The sequence below is a fragment of the Neofelis nebulosa genome, chromosome 2, assembly GCF_028018385.1.
Source record: "Neofelis nebulosa isolate mNeoNeb1 chromosome 2, mNeoNeb1.pri, whole genome shotgun sequence".
Lineage (NCBI taxonomy): Eukaryota > Metazoa > Chordata > Mammalia > Carnivora > Felidae > Neofelis > Neofelis nebulosa.
Window position 1 is genome coordinate 7,434,009 of NC_080783.1, and position 26,889 is coordinate 7,460,897.

General features: G+C 44.2%; 1 protein-coding gene across 5 annotated transcripts in view; it reads right to left on the minus strand.

Annotated features, from left to right (window-relative positions):
- Positions 1-26,889, minus strand: part of EIF4E2 (eukaryotic translation initiation factor 4E family member 2) — a 30,147-nt gene that overhangs the window by 2,619 nt on the left and 639 nt on the right. Inside the window, exons 2-7 of one of the 5 annotated variants that reach the window (XM_058701108.1) lie at positions 20,263-20,377; positions 18,150-18,284; positions 14,413-14,517; positions 12,871-13,023; positions 12,637-12,773; positions 5,879-5,956 (exon numbers count right to left, since the gene is read on the minus strand). In XM_058701108.1, the coding sequence (XP_058557091.1) occupies positions 5,911-5,956; positions 12,637-12,773; positions 12,871-13,023; positions 14,413-14,517; positions 18,150-18,284; positions 20,263-20,377 (691 nt within the window). In that variant the 3' untranslated portion in view covers positions 5,879-5,910. The other 4 variants (XM_058701103.1, XM_058701101.1, XM_058701102.1 and 1 more) reach the window with 4 other exon arrangements.

The window sequence follows — 26,889 nt, forward strand, 5'->3', positions numbered from 1 at the left end:
AAAAAAATGGGAGAAAACAGAGCATTCAATACACAGATCTTCTATAGGCAACAGCACACATATGGGGCAGGGGATGGGAGTGGGGGTGGAGGCCTGAACTCAGCTGCTCCAGGGCCCTCCTGATATACCTACCCCAGAACTTCCCTTCCTTGCTAATCTAATGCCAACATAGCAAACCGCCTCCCGAGTCCCTTTGAACACTTCAACTCAACTGTTTTCAAGAGCCAAAAATTAGAAACAACCCAAATACCTATAAAAAGGGCACTGGTTAAATATGAATATTATGGCACGTTCATCCAATGGGACACTTGTGCAGCTTAAAAACAACAAGCCAAGGAAGCTCACACTAATATGGAAAGCTCTCCAGGAGAAACTGAGAAGGTGCAAAACAGTGTGTGCCCATAGTACGCCACGTTTTGTGTAAGTGGGGGTGGGGGAAATAAGGTCAGAGTTCATATTGCTCGTATGGACATTGAGTCTATAAGGCTATACAAGAAACCAACAACAATTTGTTACGTGGGGCAGCAGACGGGGGAAGGGGGGGGAGCACAGCAGAGTCTGAGCAGATAGAGTGAGAGTGGGAGGGAAACCCCTTTCTTTCGCACACACAAACACACACATACATTAAAAAAAAAAATCCATGTGACTGTATCATGTATTTTTTTAAAAAATCAACCAACCAACCGAAAAATCTTTAGTTCAAAACTTATCGCTCCTTATAAAAGGGTGTTCCACGAAGTGAAATCTGAGTACCCTTAAGACACTCAGCTAGAATTCTTGAAAGAGAAGCACGGATGTATGTGACACGTCATCAGAGGCGTCCTCTCAGTTGCCTTCTACTGGATGTGGGCAGGTTGGCCACCCACTAGAAACCTTTCCTGCTCCACACTAGAAATCCAACATCTCAGCAGCCCACACTGCCATTTGAGTCCCCCAGTCTCAGGGCTACAAAGGGCCTTAAAGGCCCTCTGCTGTAGCCCAGAGCTTCAGACTTTCAAATACCTGAAATTCTGAAACAGGAATTCTCATTAGCCTGATTTTTGAGTCATTACTTCCCTTTAGTTTTGATAGGACATCCTAGAAGCTTTAGCTTTAACTGACCATCTTAATATTGCTACAATTTATTGGGCATACGGCTGTCAGTCTGGGGTAATTCTGAAAGAATATGCTCAGCCTAGACAAATGGCAGTTTCCAGTTACCAACTGGCTACCAGACTCTCCCCTGTGATGGCGGTCGGCTGCCTTCACTACCCAAGATGAATGACTGTAGACAAGTACACTGAGAGGGGGAACTGGAGGCGAACTCTGGGGAGAAACCGACATTATCTCAATAGTCCACTGGTATTTTTATAACTGGACGCATGACTACGTAGCTCATTTATCAATGGCTACTGAGTATTTTGATCTAAGGAGGGGAAGACTGAACATGAAGAAAACTTAATGGGGTGATCATCTTTTTTAAAAGGGCTTTCACAAGGACAGATCCCACCGAGGCGCCACCAGTAACTAGCAAAGGATGATAAGGAACATTTCTGACTATAAAACGGAGAAAAGCAAGCGTAAGGGCCATGTGTGTGTGATCTCCCAGTCCCCTTGGGGATGATGCGCTGTACTACTGAGACTACGTGTCAGAGAACCTCTCTAATAACACAGGAGTGGTTAGGAAGGAACAGTCTGCTCTGTTCCATTTCTTCCCTCTGCCCTCTACCCAGTTCCCTCTCTCCCCACAGAGCAAAAGTCAACCAGCAGGGGAAAATGAGTGAATAGAAAGGCAGGGTGTGGGAAGGTAGAATCACAGAATTTTCTAACAGTGGGAGAATGATCTGTCTTTGGAGTAAGAGAGACAGCAGGCAAGTGTCTGGACCCAGCCTTTTCATCCATTAGTGATACAGAAGAGAGAACTTTCTGGACAACTCATCACTGTAAACAGGTCACCTCTATCTTTTGGAAGAGTCCCTGTACTGTGCTGGGGTTGGGCCACAAACAAATTCTCTCTGTGGCAGGTAAACTGAAGAGCTCTACAACACTTTCCCATCTAGATGTTTACTATTTATTCTAATTATTTCTGTCCTAGATCTCTTCACGGTCAGAAAATCTAAGAAATCACAATTATTCTAAGGTTTATTTGTAATGTGGAAAAGGGAGAAGAATAAGAAGCCAGGATAATCTAGCTAAGTTCCCCCAGAGTTTGATTTAAAGGAAAACAAAGAGCAACGAGAATGGGTGACAGGCTGCTGACAATGACAATGACAGGCTGGTGGCAGCTGGTAGCTCTGGTCCAGCTTCTCTTAAAAAAAAAAAAAAAAAAAAGTGGGCTGAGAACAGCTCGGTGCCAGATGTCGTCTGAGGAATGTGTTCATCTCAGACCAGCTGAGAACTAATCCTTGGTTATGTCCATTACCCCAGGCTGCAGTGCCAGAGAGATTAAGAGACAGAAAAAGGAAGAAGGAAGAAAGAAGAAAGGGAGTGGCAGGTCACAGGCAACGTTTAATTTTTCAAAAAAGATGGGCTTCTGTTCTCATAAAAGCAAACTATAATTTAGGAAATCCAGAGTGAGCTCCTAAAAGCTAGCCCCTCTAGCCACCTAGCAATGTTGTGATGGAGCATGGGCGACCGGGAAGGCTTTTCTGTTGTTTTCATTTTTTCAAGAGACCTTTTAGAAGGAAATAAAAATTTTACATCCTTATCTATGAATTTATGAAATAAAAATATAAATTATATATAAATATATTGAGCCCAGTGTATTGATTTAAAGGGGCTTTTCAGACATCAGTTTTCCCCTGTATCTTAATTTATCCCAGAGGATTTTTACACTCCAGGGCACAGGACACAGGAGCTAAAAGACCCACAATGCTAGAGAGGGGTCAAAAAGAACCTTTCTCGGGGCGCCCGGGTGGCTCAGTTGGTTAAACCTCCAACTTCAGCTCAGGTCATGATCTCACGGTTCATGGGTTCGAGCCCCACATCCGGCTCTGTGCTGATAGCTTGGAACCTGGAGCCTGCTTCGGATTCTATGTCTCCCTCTCTCTCTGCCCCTCTCCTGCTTGCACAGTCTCTCTCTAAAATACATTAAAAAATTAAAAAGACCTTTCTCTACTGGATGACTCTTTATCCTGATAGCAGGACAGAAATACCAGCGCCCCATCCAAACTGGCTTCCAGCTTCACATTCCCAGGCATTTGGGGGGAAAACTGTTACCCAAATACTCTGTAACAGCTTTCTAATCTGCTCTGCCATTTCGTACTTCTCTAGAAAGGACAATTTCCAACTCTGGGAAGAATAAGCTGAGGTTGAGGCAAGCTCCTGAGGGTGGATAACACAGGAGCAAGGTGGTTGGTTCCTCAAAGCAATGCCTCTCCATTCTTGCAGGAAGTGGCCACAGTGATTCCGGGTCCTCAAGGGAAAACTGCGAGCTGAGCCACCGAGTAGGAGCCCTACCTGACTCTCTGCTCCGGAGGGGGATCTGAGAGTGCACTCACAAATCAGCCTACAGGCTTCCGTACAGTCTTCAGAGGAACATTCTCTGGCTATCAGCTGTCCACCACAGGCCAGCTCTGGCTTCCACCCCTCTCCCTCCCTGTATATTAAATAAAACTACAAACCCTTCCTAGGTTCAGTGGGGCAAGTTTCCATCTCTAATCTCCCACTGAGGGCCAACTTCATTCCCCAACAACACAGATCATTGCTCTGTGCATGCCAGCCCAGACATAAAAGTAACCTAAATCCTCCTCAGCAGCTAACTGGGACTTCTATTGAAGTCATGGTTAAAAGGGCAATACTGATTTGTAATGCAGATCAAATGAAATGGTTCTAGAATATTAGCAGCTATATGTCATAGCATAAAATATCGGATCAACTGAGAAGTATTTGTGGTTCAAGAACAATTACTTAAATAGCAGTTTTTAGTTCCTCCTAGATCATGGTCTCCTTGGAGGGGGAAAAGAAAAGGTGAAGAGGACGAGGAGCCAAAGTGTTAGGAACCTTTAAAAGAGCAGTTCAGAGCTAGCGTAGCAGCTGAGAGCACCCCTTCAGGGGTAATGCGATAGGGATGAAATAGAGAGTCTTTTTCAAGTCTTTAAGACAATGACGTGAGTTGGTTTTTTTGTTCAGACTCTAATACTCCAAGTATTAGACTTCCAAGGCTGCGCTTTACGCAGGAGAACACCTAAACCATGAAGTGCTTCTTCATCTGCCAGATAAAAAAGATATAGGGGCAACAAAAACAAGAAAGAAGAGACTGCAAAATGGCAACAATGCAAAGACAGGATTTCAAGGCAATTCAGAGATCTCTTTCCCAAGGGATTCAGTGTTAGTGAAGGGGGAGGGACAGTTTTCCCCCATTCTGATTATTCCGATTTCATTTTAAAGCCTTTTCTCCCCTGATGGAACATAGATGCTATTGATTCTTAAAGATACCATCGTTTTCTGTACTCTAAGAAGTAAACGTTGCTAATTAAACTACATCCAAAATCTTTCTTATCACATTCACTGTGAGCACCCTGATTTTAGGGATATTGAAAACAAAACCAAAAAATATCCTAGAAATAATTAAATATGGTAATGTTATTAAAATGATTAAAACAATTGCATGATAGCACCGGGCCTCTGGAAATCTGACTTATTTATTCTAAGTATCTGCCGTTTTCAGCCTGCATTTCAGTGTACCCAACATTACAGCCGATGCTTGTTTTTCATCCCTCCTTGTATATACTAGCAGCCACCTCTGACCTGTTAACTATATTTTACAGAGAAAACTTTTAAATTGCAATTTAAAAAATCTAGTATGCCTAAAAATTGAATTCACAATAAAGGAATTAAGCTTTAAAAAAAGACATGCCTGGCATCATCTGTGTGTGCAGGACTTCTGAGACCGTTTATCTAAAGATGACCCAGCTCTGCAGAGTACTCAGACCCCGGGTCACCTGCTCTGTCCCTCTGTGTCATCCTCTCTTGCTGTCTGAGGGATGCAGATCTCCTTTTCTCGAAAAAGCCTCATTTCCCTCCTGGGAAGGGGGAGTTCTGCAGCGGCTACTACAGCTGACACATTCTGTTCCAATTTTAGCAATTCTCTATTGCACAGGGATGGGGGTGGCGGGGCGGGAGGGTAGTTAACGCCCAGGACTATGCTCTCAGCGCAGGCACATGCAGTTACTGTCTTCTCATCCAGAGTAAATTGACCCAATTCCCTCTGCTAGAGACACAGACATGGACTTGGCACTCTCTTCATTAACTGAAACACAAATGTTCTTAAAGTCAATGTGTCAGCTGACCCAGCCTTCAATTTCCCGGGGCCTCTCCCTTCCAGTGACATGTGACGGTCTAGTCAAGCACGCCCCTGCATCTGCCCCAGCTCACTCTCACTGTGAGACCCACAGGTTCTACCACTGTTTGCTCACACTTGATAGACACCGCCAGCAGACAAGGGACACACCTCTCACCTAACCCACACCAGAGCCCACGGAACTGTCCTGTCAGTCACAGGACACTGCCAGATGGCTTGAAGCGGCCACGTCTGGGCAAAAGACAAAGGATCTGTGGCACGTCTATAATCATGGTATGTTGGCATTGGAAGAGATCGAAGACACTTTAGTCTGGGGAACCTCATTTTCCAAACGAAAACACGGGCACGGGAAGTTAAGCAATCCTCCCGGAGGGCCACCGGGAGACACGTGACCCTGGGAGGACGATCTAGTGGTTCTGGACTTGGTGCTTTTCTCTGAGACTGTGACAACCAGTCAAAGAGGAGAAGCTGGAGCAGGCTCCATGTTGGCAGAGGCAAGGCTGGGGGTAAACGGGGAGAGGGCACGCCCTTGGGAAGAGGGGGCCTGTGGCTGAGAGGTATGTCACAAGGTTACAGAGAAGATAGACAAGGCCCTACCCTGAGTGTGAGAGACAGAGGGGAGCGTCCGATCAGCGGCCGCTGCTGTTCACCAGGCCATGAAACTCCTCCCAGGCCCTGGCAAACCAGAGACAAAAAACACAATAGCACATTCAGATCAACAGCTTTTTAACAAAGAGAGCACAGACACGATAACCCCACATCCCACTTGAGATACCTCAAGGTCGGGCGGAGCGCACCAGTACCTGGAAGCAGCGGTCAGCCTTCCCCCTCTAGACGTTGCCCTCACATCAGCAGTGGCGGCCAGTTGGCACTGCTCCTGGCTGGCTTGACTAGCGAAGTCTGGCCCTGTCCCCTCAAGCAACTGCCAGTCCTTCTACCTGCTGCCTCAAGTCTACAGGGAGGCCCAGGAGGTCAGAGCTAAGCTCAATCCCCCCTGGAGACACCCCCAATCACTGGGGTAGAGGGCTTTCTGCCCTTGGGGGCGTGAGGGCAGGTGGCAGGACTACTGTTCTTCATCAGGCCTCACTCTGCGGGTAAAGGCAGGTGCCCAGAAGCATTACGATGGCTGCAGATGCAATGAAGCAACTAAAGCGCTTTCTCTGCTCTCATTTCCAACTGTCGGGCCCTTCCCAACTCACACCCCAAATCTGTATCAGATTCCATCCGTTTCTGGAAATGCCCATGTAATTACTACCTTACACTGTGCAGGTCATTGCAGCTCAAATTTTTAGGGCTCAATGATCCTTGTAACTTTCATGCCAATTAACTTGATTTAGTGATTGGGGTTAGGAAGGAGTAAGAAACAGGACTGCAGGGTGCCCGGTCTCTCTGGATGCCGCTCCACGAAGAACAAGCCGTTGGTGACTGCTGGCCAAAGAACCGGGAGAAAACCAGATCCCTCACGTGTCCTTGAAGCCCTAAACCACTTCAAGTTTCCTCAGAGAAGCTGATGTCCTACCTTTCGGCCCCAGCCACTTTTCAGCTCTATTAGGGACAGACTACCTGGCAAATTCCTTGGGAACTTATATATATCATATAATGGGTAATTCAATGCTTGTAAGTCTAAAATTCCTTACTGGCAATTATTCCATTCTCAGTTTAAAGGAATGACAGTATCTTGGGTGACAACACATGTGTCACTCACTACAGGTGTGATATTATGGCCAATAGAATATACTTCATTACCAGGCCTTCCACAGGAAGGTTTTCTTTAAGTAGGGAGGGATTTAAATACAGAGACCTGGTACAACAAATTCCTTCTTCCAGGTAATACTTATACCAGTTTCATTAGTTTTTTTTCCTTTTGAACAGGAGCAATTATAAGTTAATGATCTCTTAGAACAAGAGGTTGATCTGCAGGTAATGGTGTCTTTAGAGAGTATTACCAAAGCTACTAAGACATGCTAACGATTGAAGAAATACGTAAGACCGCTGATCAAGCGTGCCAGTCTTTGTCAATTCACAAACTCAGTCTCCAAAGCAAGACATCTGTTCCACAGCCCTTTCTGGAGATGCTGATGCGATGAACGTCCTGAGTCCACGAGTGAGATCAGAAGGCTATTTCATTCTTCCTTCCACATGAAGATTAAGGGTAAAGCAAATCCGATGTTTGGGCAGCGACCTAGGAAACCCCTCTTTCCTTCTAATAGTGAGATTTCAATCCTATTTTAAGCAACTTAGGCATCAACAAATTACATGGCTGTGTTGAAGCTTCATCTCATTTATCCTTTTGTTTCCAGAAAGGCCTATGCTAGTCCAAAGAGAACAGTTCTCAGTGTTAAGAACCTGCAGAATTACAGATTTCAGAGCTCCCTCTAATCCATTCCAGTATGAAACCGCCCTCCCGTTTTCTTCAGAGGTATCTTCTTCAGGTGCTAAACCTCCACATGAAGAGGCTGGGTCTAGTAATTTCCTTACACGGACTCAATGGACACCAAACAGTTGGCCACAGTCACTGGAACAATCACACTTACGTAGGCCAATGCTTGGCTAAGAGGCAAGTCAACCACCTAAAGCCAAGTGTGCATATTCTAACTATTCTCCATCTGACATCCTATGCATACTAGGTAATATTAAAAATTGCTTCTTCTAAAAGTAAAGAAAGAACAAGTTAAATGTTATAAGTGTCCAATGAATGAATGGAGTTTCTTTAAAAAAAAAATTACTCTGAGATTAGCAGAGTCTACAGGGGATTCTGAACAGATTCAAATGACAAAGTGACAGTCTTTTAAAGACCACTCTTGTCCCAGCTCGCTTACCAGAAAGCAAATTCTGAGAGCCGAGATCTCATTTCTCTGTAACTGTACTTGCCCCCACTCCACTCAAAGCCTGGTTCACAGCCTTGCATGCAGCTGGCCCTCAATACTCATGGACATGCTCCGCCTCCGCTAGCCTGGGCTTTCTTGGCTTTGAGCATCAGTATGGGGGAACATCTCCTAGACGCAAAGCCAGGCCAGCAATTATGCTGGTGTGACCTGGTGCCACCAGGCTACGATCCCATGATTTAGCCACGTCAGAGGAAGGGATGGTTGGTTCTTGCCTACAAACTTCAATGTCTACATACAATGGTATCTAGACGTGGTAAAGCAAAGTCCCCAGGTTTGACCCATCTCTCCTCTGGAATAAAGTAATAAAGAGAAGTCACCTACCCTCAACTTCCTCTGCAGAGGGGTCTGGTCAGACTCCCCAGTACTGTGGCCCACTGAGTGAAGCTGGCCCTGTCTTCCCCTTTTCCGTTCCAGGCCAGACACACAAAGGAACTCAATGGGACTATTCCAAAGAGGAATTTCCTCACAAAAGAGACTGCTGCTTTATGTGGCTCTGTGCCAAGTTTTATCCTGGTGGTCCCCTGGTGGTTGCAAGTCTGGCTGCATTATGAGACTTCTCCTCAAAAGAGGATACAGTTAGTTACTTGACGTCCGCAAGTACCCAAACCTATGAAAGCTCAGCTATGACTGGTCTCATTAAAAGGAGCCATGCACCTGAGCTAACGCCCAACTTAACAGGTTCCCCATTTCTCAATGGGACCTGCTCACCCTTCGGGGGCAAACTACTGGCAGTGAACAGGGGTAGGAAGCGGCAGGCAGGCGTCCCTTCTGCAGCGAAGCAGCTCACCACGCACTGTGCGCACCAGCGTTTGCCTCAGCTCACCTAAGAGGGCGGCAGGAAGAGGCCACAAGCAGGGTGAATAGGGGAAGGCTGGAAAAACCAAACAGTTGAAAAAGGACACTGAAAACTGGACTGAAACATAGCAAGGTGGAGAAACCTGACTGAGAAACCTAAGCTACTCCTAAAAAAATGCCCCTTGCCGTTTCCAGCAGCCCCCTCGTCTCCAGAGAACTCGGGGGAGAGCAACTGTTGGCCCTTTCTTCCTTCACTTCCCTTGAATTCTCAAGTCGCAGCAGCTGCTGCTCCTTGGCTTAAACCAAGCCACACTTGTGGGAGAGCCACAAGGACTAGAACAAAGCAGAACAGTTCTGACTTCGGTTCACGTTTTGGTAAGGATCACAGGGGCCGCAGGGTAGGTTTGGTGCTTTCTGATCAACTCTTACTCTAGAAGGTGACATCAAGCTCATCTCCTGGACCGGTTTATACAGCTGAAATTAAGGTCAATACGTGTAAATAATATCGGAAGGCAAGAGGGAAAAGGCCATAGAAAGTAATTCTTTGACAAGCGCTGAAAACATAGAGAATAGGCATTTCCGTATGCCAACGAATCTCCCATTTTCTAGGTACTTCAACCAATTTTGGATACGCAGTAAACAGAGAAACAATGACACAAACACCTCCGGAATGTTGAGTGCTAGTCCCAGTGTGTGTTCTGTGAGATCCTGGGCCATATGGAGACTGCTGGTCAGTGTGTAAGCACGGGTGTTGCTGCCAAAACGGAATGGCTGCTTTGGAAAACTCCACATTACCCCCACGGCCACCTTCAAGACGCTATTAGGCAACCTGACCTCAAGTTCTATAAAAACGGTTCCTTTTTGGTTTTGGTAGTAGCTCCCAAGAAGACCTCAAGTAACATGAGGCCTGCTGGAATTCTACATGCAGGTTAGGCGCCTGAAGGCCGAGCTGCAGCGCGTACAAGCCAAGCCACAAAGCCACGAGGGGCCGGTATGTCCCACAGTCAGCCAGCCTACGGAGCGAACTCCTACAGGATGAAGACACTGCCCCGCCCTGGATCCTGATGCACAATAACCCTGGGAGAAGGGCTACAACCTTGAAACCTTGCAAGCAGGACTAGCTCAAAGAGGAAGATGATTTGGTTCTAAACGGAAAACAGAAGGGAGAAGGCTGGCAAAGAGCCTGTGGCTTGGGCAGCTTGGCACAGTGAGAAAACCCTGTTAACACAAAGCAAGGAAACTACAGACACACAGCCACACACAGACAGAAGCAGGGCTTTACCTCCGAGCAAGAGATTTCTTTGAAGTAAAGGCAAACAAAGCGAAGCAAAGGCCAAGGATCCCCCTTTCCAACCTTAACAGACTTTCAAGCTGAATTCGAATCCGAAATCACTCTGTTCTGGTTATCAGCGTGACCAGATGGGAACTACAATTCAAGTACCAGAAAATGGGGTCTCATTTTGAGAGCGAGATGTCACCTCATTATGTCAGACCTCAGCAGAACTGGAACAAAATACCATGTGACACTACAATGGGCTTATGGAAATGAGGCTGCATTCCCCAGATGGCCCTCCATGGAGAAGTCTGTGCCATTCCTTAATAAGGTGACAGTCAGTCTGAAAGGCCACTTCTTTGATGCACCGTAAAGAGCAAGAGCATGAGACAAGCTAGTTTAGCACCATTTATTAAGTGATCTCAGCTGTTGTTGTAGCTGCTGCGTGTCAGCCTGTTCTTAAAACATAAAATGCTCTTCCAATTCCTCTTGTCCAGGACAGAAGGATCTTCCAGGTAGCTCGCCAACAAAACAAGAGACTCCGATGAGGCCAGCTTCAATGATGGTGCCATCCAGAGAGGGAGAGGGTCATGGCACATTCAACCGCGGCTTCCAGAGGTTTTGAAAAAGGAGCCTTTGGGGGCCCAGCCTGCCTGGCATTCTAGTGGAAGTGCAAAAGGTGGGCACATTGGGAGAGGAAAGAGAGGGAGACGCAAGGGAAAGTAGCATCTGGGAATCAAGGAGGGTTTTCTGGTCCCTGTAGCTGCAGGGCTGGAGTGCTAGGCAGATCTCTTGATAAAGCAGCGAGCAGCCAACTAAGGCAAAAAGCCCACGGGCTCTCCTAGACTCATAAGGACTTGTACACCTTTCTATAAAAGTCAGGAAGAACCGCCTCAGGGTATTAGAGAGGGAGAACAGTGGAGAGGGGAGAGTTGAAAAATACCTCTTTCCCTTTCCTATCCAGGTGAAAAGGTTACTTTGGGGGGAAGTGGAGGGGGGAAGCATTTGGGAACCCTGAACATAAGAGTCCTAGAAAAAGCAGGTGTGGATCTCACCAGCCTGGACTGTGTCGGGCTGGAGGGCAGAAACTATTCTCTCCCAGAACAAAGAATAGGGAAAACCTGCCTAGAGAAAAACAATGCTAACTCCAGACTGCTAAGGCAAGCAACCAGGGCCATGGCTGGCTAACGCCTGTTGGTGGCTACGATGAGTCACACGCAGCCATTTGATTATGGACCAACTTTTGTGGCAGTGTTCCCAGGAAAAAACTGGCATTTAGCTAGTTTAAACCAACTCCACCCACACTGTCTATGAATGCATGGGAAGAAGATTCCCAAATGGTCTGCCTGCTGAACACCATCATTGGGCTCATTACTAGTCTTTAGTAAGAATAACATGATGATGATATTATTACTAATGATGACGATGATAGCAGTAATCATACTTGGCCCTGTAAGAGCATTCTCCACCTGAGGACCTTCAATTACAAAGATTAAATCAGCCTCACGACAACCCTGTTAGGTAAAGTATTATTTATCTCCCATTTTACAGATGGGGAAACTGAAGCAGAGCGGTAGAGACTTGCCAAAGGCACATATTGATACTGGAGTCAAAGAAGAGAGTTAAACCTAAAAGTCTTGACTCCTAGTTGGCTAGCTCTCCCTCTAGTTTTGAGAAAACCTAACAGCCACTCCCCACGACTTCTTCATAATAACCTGAATTTACTTATGACATTCAATCACTGAAGGAGCAATCCTAACCAGTGATTCTCATTTGTGGATGTCCAGCTCTAGGTACCCCAAGTCCTAGGTAGATCGCAAAGCTTACTTCCCCTTTGGCATTCCTGCTTTCCCCTTAGATTCTACTCTCACAAACACACTGTTCTGCTTCCTCTACAATTTCAGCTCTACACACAAGGAAGTGGAGTCATCGTTCCCAATAAGAAGTCAATTTCCCAGGACAAAGAAAACAGACTGACGCTAAGAAGTTAAAAAGACATGCAAAAGTGGGGTGAGGGGCAGACAGGGAGGAGGACTTGATTGTGCAGTGAAATCATCTTAAAAAACAGCAAGAAAAGGAAAAGCACTTTGTCTTTCATTTTAAGATAGTGGTTAGTGAATGAAAGACAAGACAGCCTGTGTAAATAAAGCAAGCCCAGGCGGTGCAACTGGGGTTGTGCAGAAGGGCTCTCTCTGATGCAAAGCACCCCACAGTGTAGGCGGGCAGGGAGCCTCACCAGCAAAGAACTGCTACAAGTGGCCAGAAGCACTAGAGGGGAAGACTGGTCTGTCCCTTCTCTGTAAGTCAGGCTCCTGCATGACCATATTCCTCTGGGCCCAACTAAGGACCTACTTCTGCTAAGCTTAGGGACATGCCCCCCAAGCACCCCCAACACGTACTTGATGCTGTCGGTGTGGGTTTTGTACTCCATAATGGTGTTGGGAGGTAGGTTAAGCACTCGCCGAAGCGTATCCCGGATTCGGGCTGTGGTTGCTTGGTCACTGGCAGTCTTATTCCATATTGAAATAATGTCCTCCTACAGGAGGAACAGAAGCAATGGTCAAAGCAAGCCAGAGGCACTGAAGAGAGCAAAGGCAACACGAGAAAGCGGACCCGCCCATGGGGTGGCTTACCTGAAACCGGACAGAGACCACAGCCCCACAGATCTCCTCCCCGACCATGAACTGTTCCCCCAACATGGCCAGGATGAGATTCTCCCAGCAACGGGACGCCAAGCCCTTCCGCAGCCGAATAATCCACTTGCCACCATTTTTATTTGCATCATCCTGGAGAAGAGAGAAAGCATCAAAGTTAAAGTGTGGTTTCACAGCTCTTTTACTTTTGCATGAAGGCCAGAAAAAGCCAAGGATCCCTTGAATGCTAAGAAGTCCTATCACTTTCCAGTTATGCAATTTTATAGGAAAAATGGTGGTAGGGCCAGGGAGACAAGAAATGGGGGGGGGGGGAGGGGAGGTGGGAATCCTGGGTATAAGCCATTACAATAAATGGCTACACTGACCTTTTAAAAAAAATCCTCTTTTTCTGGAACTACTTTAGGAATCAAAATGAAATGATGTCAGATTTCAAATACTGATCATTCCTTCCTTCATCCACTAAAAGTTTACCAAGTGTCACCAGGTCTCAAGTACACAGACACAGTCTCTACCTAGATTTGCTCTAGTGGAAGAACAGAGAGCCAAGAAAATGAACTGCAGCAATATAGTCTGATAAGAGATACACTAAGTTAAAGCGGAGCAAGACAGTCAGAAACACTCAAGAAAAGGAAACATTTAAGCTGGGTCTTGAGCGACATATGGATTAGGCAGGTAAAGCAGGTGAAGGCTTTGAGAAAAACTTGTCTGTGTACAAACTGAGACTGTGTGTCAGGGGGATGAAAAGAGGAAGGCGAGCTGCACTTGGAGGGAAGGCCTGGCCACGCTTCCCTTGGAGGGAGATGAGGCCTGGAGGGTGACTGCAAGGTCATGTGAGCAATGCAGAGCAGCACAGGGCCTATAGCTGGGTGTGTGTGTGTGTGTGTGTGTGTGTTTTCATGTTTGTCTTCTAGAAAAATGCCCTGGCATCACAACAGAAGACGGATTACAGCAGGGTTCACAGAGCTCAGCTCTGGGTCTCCAGCTACTGCCTGTAAGCAAGCTTACTTTTTATCCACTTCAATCACGTGCACACACAACCAGTTTGATGGGAACAAAGGTACTTCTTTTTTTAAAGTTTATTTATTTTGAGAGAAAGTACGAGTGGGAGAGGGGCAGAGAGAGAGAGAGAGAGGGAGGGAAAGAGAGAGAATCCTAAGCAGGTTCTGCACCGTGCAGAGCCCGATGCGGGACTCCAACTCATGTACTGTGAGATCATGACCTGAGCCGAAGGTGGATGTGTAACTTACTGAGCCACCCAGGTGCCCCAGAGGCAATTTTTAAAAAAGTATTTCAATATTGTTATAATACCATTTTAGTGATTAAAAAAAAAAAAAAAATCTCTGTAAACCACCCACACAGACAAGCAATGACATCAGTGCCTTTTCCTACAAGTCCTGGCCCTTTGTAGCTTTGAGAGAAGACTTTAAATACTTTTAACCTTGGCAGGGCTAAACAACAAACAACAACAACAACAACAACAACAACCACTCAGAAAAGTGGTCCAAGATCCTCAGTGCTCACCTCCCACATGGGTTTAATTCCTTCTTTGAAGAGATGGAAGTCGCTGTGGCCTGTCAGGTCCCCGGGACGGACCATGTGGCTGTAAAACCTCCAGAACTGCTCCACCTGCAGAGAGAAGGTCCCAGAGTACAAAAGATGGGTCTTTTTTCTTTGAATGAATGTGAGATCTAAGAGAACATAAACATGGAAGATACTGTGCTACAGACTCTACTTTTTGAAGGATACATTTTCACTAGGGGAAGTGAGAAGGAAGGCGTGTTGTATGGGAAGGAAAGTATGGAAAAATATCCTATTGTTGATACAAGAATAAACTCTTTAGGCAAAAAAATGCCAGCCTCAGCCAGGAGCCCTCACTGTGGAAGCCCTAGGATAATCATTACATGATGTAAGAGGACCTTGTTTTACACAGTGGAATCCTTTTATTTTATTTTAATTTAATTTATTATTTTTTTTTAAGCAGGCTCCACCCAACATGGGGCTTGAACTGACTAGCCTGAGATTAAGAGTCGCATGCTCTATAGACCGAGCCGGCCAGAAGCCCCAACACACACGGTGGAATTCTCTCAGTCTTGAGGTATATTAAGTTTCACATAACCTCAGCCTAAATGTATTTTTTTAAGGACCAAGTCACTTAAAAAAACTTTTTTAAGTTTATTTGAGAGAGCATGTGTGTGTGCGCGCGCGCGCGCGCACATGAGTGGGGGAGGGGCAGAGAGAGAGGGAGAGAGAATTCCAAGCAGGATCTGTGCTGACACAGTGCAGAGCCCGATGCAGGGCTCAAACCCGTGAACTGTGAGATCATGACCAGAGCTGAAATCAAGAGTTGATTGCTTGACCGACTGAACCACCCAGGTGTCCTGAACCAAATCACTTTTTAAACAAAATAGAGTGTTATTAACTACAGTCATCATGCTGTATGTCATATCCCGATGACTTAATTTATTTTATTTTTTTAACGTTTATTTATCTTTGAGAGAGAGAGAGAGCAAGTGAGCGTAAGCAGGGGAGGGACAAAGAGAGAGAGGAGACACAGAATCCGAAGCAGGCTCCAGGCTCTGAGCTGTCAGCACAGAGCCCGACATGGGGCTCGAACTCACAAACCGTGAGATCATGACCTGAGCCGAAGTCAGATGCTGAACTGACTGAGCCACCCAGGTGCCCTCCCCACCCATGACTTATTTTATAACCTCAAGTTTGATCATTCCTCAAAGACTATTTGTTGGCAGATACAGCATTAACTACAATGCATACATTTTAGTTGTGTTTGGTTACTGTGCAAAAGTGATGGCATCTACCACATGCATCACCGTAAACCATGGTGGCTGCTGCTAAGGCCAGGACAGCCAAAACCAAAAAGAACTTAGCCTCTTATACTTGGGGATTAAGTTCCTCCTCTTAGCTAGAAAATCTGTTTCTCTTTGCCCCTCCTTCACCATCCTGTTAGAAAACTAGATCTATTTCTCTATCAGATGTATGCTTATTCCTACTCTTCAAGTTATGCCCATTTACTTCCCTTGTCCTCTGTAACTCACAGAGGACACCCACAGAGTACTGGCTGGTGAGGAGGCACGCTTTAGGAGGAAAGAAGAAACGTGAAGCAGTCTGAAGACAGTTGGAAATTGCCAACACACTGCTGAGGAGCAGCTGAAAATGGGTACTGAGTCGACACAGATTCAGGTCATACTTCTAGATGTGGACAGCAACTAAGGATAAACAGTGGAATCCTTTTATTTTCATAAAGTGTAAAGCTTTACACTTTATGAAATGGCTGTTGCTTCAATTCTTCTAGACAACAGAAACACAGAAATGTCTCATGTTACAAAGAAGTCAGGAAGAAATGCCATTCACAGGATTCCGAAGCAAGGTCTCATCTCAACAACTGCGATGTTTAACTGTATATGGTGATCAGGGACAGTAAGTGGTCACGTGCATACAATGAGCAGTAATTTTTTTCTCACTCTGACACACGGGGAAGAAACAAGATACAGCCACTAGAACCTGTGGTTCACCGTGGATTAGGAACTGGAGGTGGGGAGGTTAGGGAGAAAGTGTAACAACCACCCCTAATTCCCTCATCAAGCACTGCTTTTTTTTTCTTAAAAAAAAAATTTTTTTTTTTAAAGACAAGAGTGTGAGCAGGCAAGGGGCAGAGAGAGAGACTGAATCCAAAGCAGGCTCCAGTCTCTGAGCTGTCAGCACAGAGCCTGACATGGGGCTCGAACTCACAAACTGGGAGATCATGACCTGAACTGAAGTTGATGCTTAACCAACTGAGCCACCCAGGCGCCCCAAAATTTAAAAAAATTGTCAATTATTAGGATTAAGGACCACTGGGAAATACTGCTTTGGATTTCATTAAGTTTTCATAATATGATTATTTCTCTGTGAGGAATTTAATATTGGGAGACATTTCCTAATGCCTTGAATTATACAACAGACAACTTTAAACACTGTCATCACACATCCAGTGAGTCTGGATAAGGCAGTGACCCCAGGTAATGCCGATTATGTTGCTCTAGTCAACTCAACATTTACGCCAAAAAAAGAAAAAAGAAAACCCTCTGTGCGCAAGTTGGGTGAATTCATAGATACCTTTGTTAAGAGGAAAAGAAAAACACTAGGAATATTCCTAATTACCCCCCAAATAACTGAATAGAACCCTGAATGAAAACTTCCTCCTCCCCAGCATAGTCTCTGACCCCAAGTGGCCATCCATGTGTTCATAACGTAACAGCTGCTACCTTCCCTGTACTGTCTAATATTCCCACATGGCAGGTCACCAACATTTTGTGATAGATTCAGGAATGTTAGGAAGGCACTGATATTCTCAAAAGTTTATTTCTATTGTTTCCTTTGTCCAGAATTCATTTCTTTTCCTATCACCTCTTACCAATTTATTGTAATGTTTGCTGTCTGTTATAGTTTCCTTTTCCAGTGTCTACATTTTAAATAGGAAAAAAAAAACCTCAATAATTTTAAGAAAATAACAAGTCCTGCATTTGATTTTGCCCAGAGATCAAATATACAGCACACAGGAAATGTGTGATAATTTTTGTTGAAAAAAACTGGTTTTAGTTGCAGAGAACTCTCAGGGCACACACACCTAGATGCCTGTGAGGGAGACAAGACACAGCTGGGCTATCTCGGACAGTACCTACAAAAACAATTATCAGGATTTAATTTTCTTCCTGAACACAGGAAAAAGACACTACTTTATGCATAGTTACTAACATATCCAAAATCCTAATAGGAGGTTTTTTTTTTTTTTTTTTTTTTTTTTTTAAGTAAGCTCTTTGCCCCCAAGATCAAGAGTCCCATGCTCTACTGACTGAGCCAGCCAGGCGCCCTGTCAATGGGAGGTTCTTAATACAAGAGAAACTTTCAAATTTTTACCGTCTTTACCGTCAAGCTTCATAAAAGTATATACAATGTATTATAAAATTTCGTATCCCCATGACACTTTGCACATAGTAAGGACCCAACAAATATCTGTTTAAACAAACATGTATTTTGTACTGTCTACTTCTGGTCAATGCCATACTTATTGATACCTATGTATGTTACCTATGAATGTCTAATGAGGAATCTCAGAAGGAGCAAACCTGAGGGACTCAGGTCAGTCAAATAAAGAAAGCAGAACCCTAAACAGGTTACCAGAAGGTAAATAAACACAATGATAGAAGTACAGGCATGACTGTACCACCAAGGCTCACTACATTAAACCAGTAAGTACTCACAGAGGCAAAGGTGCCAATCTGTTTGATATTCTGTTCATAGCTCTGTGAGCTAGTGGGACGGCCGGGGGTTCTTCTGGAGTACCAGAAAGTATAGTTGTACTGCAGGGGATGCTCTGCTGGTCCAGGGACAACAGCCTGTGAATTCAATAAGGCGTGTTAATCTGGGGCACTTTTCACACGATCTGAGATTGAGAAAACATTTTCTCATAGTGTCACCCCTTACCACCTCCACAAAAAGGCTACATCTTTAATTCCCTGCAATATGCCCAAGATTCTGCTTACACAGTAAATTTTTTATGTTTGTTTATTTTTTTTTATTTTATTTTTTATTTTTAAAAATTTATATCCAAATCAGTTAGCATATAGTGCAACAATGACTTCGGGAGTAGATTCCTTAAGTGCCCCTTACCTATTTAGCCCATCTCCCCTCCCATAATCCTCTAGTAACCCTCAGTTTGTTCTCCATACTTATGAGTCTCTTCTGTTTTGTCCCTCTCCCTGATTTTATGTTATTTTTGTTTCCCTTATGTTCATCTGTTTTGTCTCTTAAAGTCCTCACATGAGTGAAGTCGTGTGATTTTTGTCTTTCTCTAATTTCGCTTAGCAGAATACCCTCTAGTTCCATCCACGTAGTTGTCAATGGCAAGATTTCATTCTTTTTGATTGCCGAGTAATACTCCACTATACATATATATATATATATATATATATACCATGTAATATATATATATCAGTAATATATATATCAGTAATACTCCATCATATATATATATATATATATATATATATATATGTATATATATGTATATATCTCACACCGTCTTTAGCCATTCATCCACCGATGGACATTTGGGCTCTTTCCATACTTTGGCTATTGTTAATAGTGCAGCTATAAATATGGGGGTGCATGTGTCCCTTCGAAACAGCACACCTGTATCCCGTGGATAAATGCCTAGTGCAATTGCTGGGTCATAGGGTAGTTCTATTTTTAGTTTTTTGAGGAACCTCCATACTGTCTTCCAGAGTGGCTGCATCATCTTGCATTCCCATATGTTCGTTTATTTTTGAGAGAGAGAGAGAGAAGGGGAGAGAGACACACAGAGTGTGAGCAGGGGAGGGACAGAGAGAGGGGGAGATACAGAATCCGAAGGAGGCTCCAGGCTTTAAGCTATCAGCACAGAGCTTGATGTGGGGCTCGAACCCACAAACTGTGAGATCATGAGCTGAGCTGAACTGGGCTACCCAGGTGTCCCTACACTGTAAATTTCTTCAGTGGTTAGCGGATTCTAAGTTCCTCTAACATTTTATCTGTTTTCCTATGGCTTTTTAAACTTTTTTCCCTATTATAGGTATTTATGTTTATATCTTATCTCACCCAAGTACTCCCAGGCCAAGTATGCCTCCTCTATGACACCCTATCACTTACTGGCTAGTGACCTGGGCAAGCTGCTTAACCTGTTTGTGCCTCAGCTGCTTTTCTGCAAAATGAAGAAAATAATATCGCAGAGTTGCTGAGAGGATCAAATAAGTTAATAGATGTAAAGTGCTTAGCACGGTGCCTGGCACATAGTAAGTGCTCAGTGTCGGCTACTATTAATATTGCTACTACTAAATGTAAGCCCCTTGATCCACAGTCTCATTCACCTTTGTGCTCTTTTAGCACCTACAATGCTCGATCTTGTCAGATAAACAAGTTTTAATATAAAAAAAAAACCTGACCCATCAATCTCTCACTCTCTAAATTTTTTCCTTTCCAAGTCACTTTCAGCTTAGATTATTACTGACTAAAGAGTCTAAAATTTCAAGGATGTGTAGGATTTGAAATACTCAGCAACAGCTTAGAACTAACAGATAGTCTCATTCAAGTCCACAGTTAATCCCTCATGCTGGGTGAATGCTGGAAAGCAAGGCACGATCTCAAGATCCTATGGCAAGGGAAAAGTTCTAACTCCCAACACGAACGCCAGTGATTCAACAATCTTTTTTTGAGAACAAAAGCAGATATTCCAAAATAGGGCACCATTGAGTTAATCTGGTATCTTTCACATAGATCCCACAAGATAACCGAGTCTCAAGTCCAAAGGCAACTATATCTATACAGCACAAAACTCACCTTCCTCTTACTGCTGCCCTGACTCTTGTCTCGTTCTGTTTTTTCCTTCTCACCATCTTTCTGTGTACTGTTTTCTTCATTCTGATCATGGTCCCCACTGTCATCGTCTTTCAATCTGAGTGGGAAGGTAAAACAATGTTAGGTGACGACCGAGCTGATTCTTGCTTCCCCAACAAAGCCACCAGGTCAAATGAACTATACCATATAACCACCCCCCAAGTCACTCGAATACAGGCAATGAGATGTATATGAGATGAGGGAAGGGCAAGGGAGTGTAAAAAGGTAAATAGGAAGAATTCCAAAAAAAACACTGTCTTCTAGTTTGCTAATAGGCAAAGAAGCAAGAGGCAAGCAGTTTAAGGGACTGTTTTTTTTTTAACTTGTTTTATTTTTTATTTTTTAAAATTTACATCCAAATTAGTTAGCATATAGTGCAACAATGATTTCAGGAGTAGATTTTAAGGGACTGTTTTCTTTGCCAAATATGAGTCAATAATGAGAAGAGTTTCTGGGTTATATAACTGCTTTGGCATTTCGAATGATGTTTAAAAAACTTAACCAGATTTCTTGCCGCTTCTAACCATCCCTTCTATCTGTCCCCACTGCCACTGCTTTAACTTAGGCCCTCCTCTCTGTCACCTTCGTTATTACAATAAATTCCTAAATGGTCTCCCCGACACAAATCACCTCCACTCTCTATCCATCCTCCATATGGCCACTAGCATCTTTCTAAATGCAAATCTGATCATTTAACTTCCACGCTTAAAACTGTCAACTGTCCCTTGCCTTTTGATGCCCACCCTGTAGGATAAAGTAAAGATAAAATGTAAAATCCTCTAGAATCTGACTCCTGCCTACTGATATCCTCTTTTCCTTCCCATCTCCCAAAGCAACCCACAGTCCCACAGTTGTGCTATATGCAAACACTACCCCTCAGCCTAAGGTGCCATTCCTCCCATGTCTGTTTTTCCTATTAAATGAACGGATCTCTTGGATACATTTTATCAATGTCTGTATCTCCGGCACCGAGGACAAGAAGATGCTGCCCTAACACATAGCACAAGATGTTGAATCAATATTAAATGAAAAGAAAAAGAAATGACTGAAAGAATGAATGTTTTTTTGCCTAGTAAGTCTGGTCAAATGTATAGTAGGTGTTACCCTTCCAGAAGCAGTGCAACTACCCTAAGGCTTTCAGATACATGTAAAGTTCATAGGAGGGGCACCTGGTAGGCTAGGTCAGTTAAGCATCCGACTCTTGGTATCAGCTCAGGTAGTGATATCTCGGAGGTGATATCGAGCCCCACGCTCAGCTCAGTGTGGAGCCTGCTTGGGATTCATTCATTCATTCATTCATTCTCTCTCTCTCTCTCTCTCTCTCTCTAAGATAAATAAAAATAAACTTTGGAAAAAAAAAATAAAGTTCACATGGGGCACTAGGGTGGCTCAGTTGGTTAAGCATCCAACTTCTGCTCAGGTTATGATCTCCCAGTTTGTGAGTTCAAGCTCTGCGTTGGGCTCTGTGCTGACAGCTCAGAGCCTGGAGCCTGCTTCAGACTCTGTTTCTCCCTCTCTCTCTCTGCCCCTCACCTGCTTGCTCTCTCTCTCAAAAATAAACAAAAAGCATTAAAAAAAATTAAAAAACTAAAAAAACTTCACTGCATTCAGACAAAAAGATAATCAGAAGGTGAATTCACAAAGATAATAAGAATGCCATTTGGTACACAGCTGGACCATTAGCTTATCATGGATCTTCTTCAAAATCACCTCTGGCCCTCGCGACTATCTCGTCAAATGGAACTGGGTAATTCTCAAGAAAGGAACTAGAAATGCTCACATGATAACGCAGATATTACCTTGCATACCTACAGAAACATATTGCAAAGCATTTTGCTTCTTTTTGGCCCACAAATCTCAGTGCCTCGCACATAAAAAACACTCAATAAATATTAGAATGCACAAACTAACCATGCGTTGAGGTGCACCTTCTGCCCATTTCACAGTCCTAGCTGTGGGATATATTCAGGTGCGCCGCACCACGCCAGGAACGTCCCCATCCCCACCCTGGTCAAGACACGATTATAAAGGGCACTTGAACAAAGGGCAGCCCAGCCTGGCCAATAACCAATGCCTCGCGGTCTTGTTCAAAAGTATGAGCTGATTCCTTCCTCAGCTTTTCATCCAGGAGATCAAAGATCACACAGATTCGGGAGCTGGGGCAATCCTATGGGACCCATATGAGAAAAGCCATGAAGGAAAGACAATGAGCAAATGCAAAGAAAGCCAGTAGGGAGAAAGGGAATGGAGCAGAGATCAGGTGGGAGAGGAAAGTGGTTTTGTTGGTGATGCTACCACCTCATTGATTAAGTGTGACCTCCTCAGACTTCTGGGAGAACGTTATCTGTGCTTATGACACGCCTTCCCCTTTATTACACTTGAGCTGGTTTGCTTTACTTTCCAAAAGGAGCCTGGACAGCATACAAGTCCCATATTTTACCAAGCCACTTACTGTATCAGATGCTACAGAGCACCTGTCCCCAAGCACCTCACTGAGGAGAAAAGATAGATACGCACACTTGGGCCTCAGCATGGTACAAAGGTCCTTATGTGGGTATATGTGCCAAGATCACCTCCTGCCTGGTCCCAACAAACTCCTTGCACTCTAGTGTTATCAACTTGAGTTCTCCAATCTCACCCCTCTGTTGTGCTCATCATGTGGTCTCCTCTCAGAGAGGCCCCCTTCCTCTACTTAACTTGTCCTTTAGGACTCGGGATGAGAGCCACTTTCTCTTAAAAATACTTCCTAATCTCTCCCTAGGCTGGATCAGGCTCCCCTCTTCTGAACCTCACCATATAAATGTTTGTACTTGTCCCCACTATGATGCCATAGCCAATTTTTTGGCTCCTGATCAAAAACATCTCATAGGTTTTTATATGGCATAGGCCCAAGACAGCTCTTAATTCTCTTCTTTATGGGATACCCCAGGACTCAAACCATTTCTCTCTCAATTCCCAGCCTCCACTATATCCTCTAGGGTCCCTTCCCTTTACATCTTGAAGAGTCACCCCAGCATCTCTCATTTTTACTAGCCCCAAGAAAAGCAGAAGTTCCTTTCTTTTTAGTGGTTTTGCTGCTAATCACTACTAGGAAACAGAAAAGAAAAAAATAGCAAAAATTATTATATTCAAAAACAAACAGTGCTGTGATCCCTGGACCACACTTCCTGACTCCCTTTGGAGATGGTAAAAGGAAATCCTAATGGACCTTCATCTTGTATTGTTATTTCTAATAACAATAGAGCTAACCAGCCACCCCGCCCACTAAGCTTTCACTTAAGGCAAATCACTTGCATCCCATCTTCCAGAGGCTACTCTTCCCAACTTGAAGCTGGATTTGAGCCAAAATAGTCAGGACAAGAAATCTGTGCTCCATAGACACAGGCAAGCAATTAGCATCTCTAAGGCTGTCTAGACTGAGTGGCTCCAAGTCAGCTCACCAAACTTCCACCCAGGCTTGTCCTCATATTCTCTAACCAGACGGATTCCTTATGCATCTGGGAACTTGGTCTAATTCATCTTTACATGTCCAGCATCAGACAGAGGCAGAAAACAAACATGTTTAATGAATGGACTTCTAAAATCAAAGCAATACAAAGCAGAATAGCATGAGTGCCAAACAGGAGGTTCAGACAATACTTTAAGAGTGCGCCGGGGCGCCTGGGTGGCGCAGTTGGTTAAGCGTCCGACTTCAGCCAGGTCACGATCTCACGGTCCGTGAGTTCGAGCCCCGCGTCAGGCTCTGGGCTGATGGCTCAGAGCCTGGAGCCTGTTTCCGATTCTGTGTCTCCCTCTCTCTCTGTCCCTCCCTCGTTCATGCTCTGTCTCTCTCTGTCCCAAAAATAAATAAACGTTGAAAAAAAAAAAAAAGAGTGCGCCAAAAGCTAGCGAAGAGAGAACAGTGGGAAAATCAAGTATGGCATCTAGATCTGAAAACCAAGCTCATCGCAGCTGGGACTGCAGAACAGTGAAAGCATCTTAGAGTTTCACATGTCAACAGCAACAATGACAATGTAGCTAACTGACTTGATAAATGTGGGGGGTGGGGTGCAATTATAGTTCTAGGTTACGCTCATAGAAGTCGGGCCCACAAAATAGAGGAGGTTAGAGCTCTTCTTTAACCTGAGCGCATCAGTTTAGACTACAGTACGCAACTCCGGGCACTGGACTTTTAGGATGCTGGCAAACTGGAATCTTAGGAACAGTCCTTAGGAACCATGTGGTGAAGAGTGTAAAAGCCAAACATGTATGGGACTGCAAACTGATGCAGCCACTCTGGAAAACAGTATGGAGGTTCCTTAAAAAACTAAAAATAGAACTACCTTACAACCCAGCAACTGCACTACTAGGCATTTATCCAAGGGATACAGGTGTGCTGTTTCAAAGGGACACATGCACCCCGTGTTTATAGCAGCACTATCAACAATAGCCAAAGTATGGAAGGAACCCAAATGTCCATCGATGGATGAACGGATAAAGAAGATGTGGTATATATATACAATGGAGTATTACTCGGCAATCAAAAAGAATGAAATCTTGCCATTGGAGACTACGTGGATGGAACTAGAGGGTATTATGCTAAGTGAAATTAGTCAGAGAAAGATAAATATCATATGACTTCACTCATATGAGGAATTTAAGACACAGAACAGATAACATAAGGGAAGGGAAACAAAAATAATATAAAAACAGGGAGGGGAACAAAACAGAAGAGACTCATAAATATGGAGAACAAACTGAGGGTTACTGGAGGGGTTGTGGGAGGGGGGATGAGCTAAATGGGTCAGGGGCACTAAGGAATCTACTCCTGAAATCATTGTTGCACTATATGCTAACTGATTTGGGTGTAAATTTAAAAAAATGAAAAATAAAAAAAATATATATATCTAAAATATATATATATATATATATATATATATATATATATATATATATATATATAAAAGCCAAACATGTAACAATGGTCTGAAAACTGCAGACTTTTGGGACACCTGGCTAACTCAGACAGAGGAGGATGTGACTCTTGGTTTCAGGGTCACGGGTTCACACTCCACATTGAGTGCAAAGATTACTTAAATAAATAAACTTAATACACCTCAGACTTTTCACATGAAAAACAAAAACAAAAGCAAAACCAGGGGCAGGAGTGAGGTCTCCAACTGCTAATTTCAAATAAACGAAAGCTTTGGTTCTTTTCCTACACAGCTAGAAGAGAGAGGTTAAAAAATTCGGGCATACTACAAGGACCAGTTAATAATTAGAACTAATTGAAAATGACCCAGGTTAATTTTTGCCAAGAGGTACATGAATCAAGGTTAAACAACAAACCTGGGTTTGAATCCCACCATATGGGCCTTTCTATCTGTAGGGCCTCATTTTCCTATTTGTAAAAGGAGGTAACATGATCCCCTTTGTAGGGTTAAGAGTAGAAATAATATATGAAAAGCATCTAGCAAGATGCCTATGGAAGCCATTATTACCATTCTTTTTTCTTTTTTAAGTATGTGTCACACCCAGTGTGGGGCTTGAACTCACAATGTTGAGATCAAGACCTGAGCTGAGATCAAGAGCCAGACGCTTAACCGACTGAGCCACCCAGGCGCCCCCCACCCCCATTATTACCATTCTTAAATTAGCTTACTGCAATCCCCAAATCCAAATGATTTGGATGGGACTGGGCTAGATGACCCACAAAAACACCTTCCTAAGATGAAATCTTGACCTGTTCAATTCAGTGGAAGAACGGGTATAGGATTTGCAGAATCCTATAGGGACTTAGATCTGGAGTTAGGTGCTGCAGAGATTAAGACGAGGGGTACACACAGGGGAGCGGAGGGCAGGGTGGCCATTCCTACTGAAATGGGCTCAGCTAAGCAGCAGGCTGGGGAAACGTTCAGCCAAAGACTTCTTCCAAGCAGCAGAGACTTCTCAGCAACCAGGAAACATTCCTGAGGAGCTGCGGAGAGTGCTGGAATCTAGGACTCCTCAATTTGCAAACCAGCACTCATTGTACTGGAAAAAACCCAAAGTCCCATCAGCAGCAGGTCACAACCTAAATCAACAGCCATTCCACTATTCCTCACTATTAGCAATTAACAATGTACCTTTAAGCACTGCTGAGTGTGATTTGGTCCTTACCACACTCAGAGCAGCAGCGGGGCACTAACCACTAACGTGGCTTAGGTAACAATGGCTGGGTAACTCTTCTACTGTCAAATAACTGGTAACTGGCGGGTCTGGGGCTGGAAACCTAGGTCTCTGGGGATCAGACAGATTTCCAAGACGGCTGGAAGAGAGGTAAGAACTACCTCAAGATACAAATCGCTAGAGGGGAAACATGCAAAAATATTCTGCATGTCCTTTTTGCATTTCCAATTGTCTGATGCTGGACCGAGGAACCAGATAGGGTACATACAGAAATGGGAGAAGGGGGCAATGGCAAGTACGCTCGTTGGGCAAGAAAACAGAAGCTCCTGGTGAGTGTGTTGGAAGAAGGGAAAAGGGGGAGGAGAAAGGAAGTGGGAAGGAGCCTCAGGAAGACGGAGAATTCCGTAACTGAGCAGCCACTAG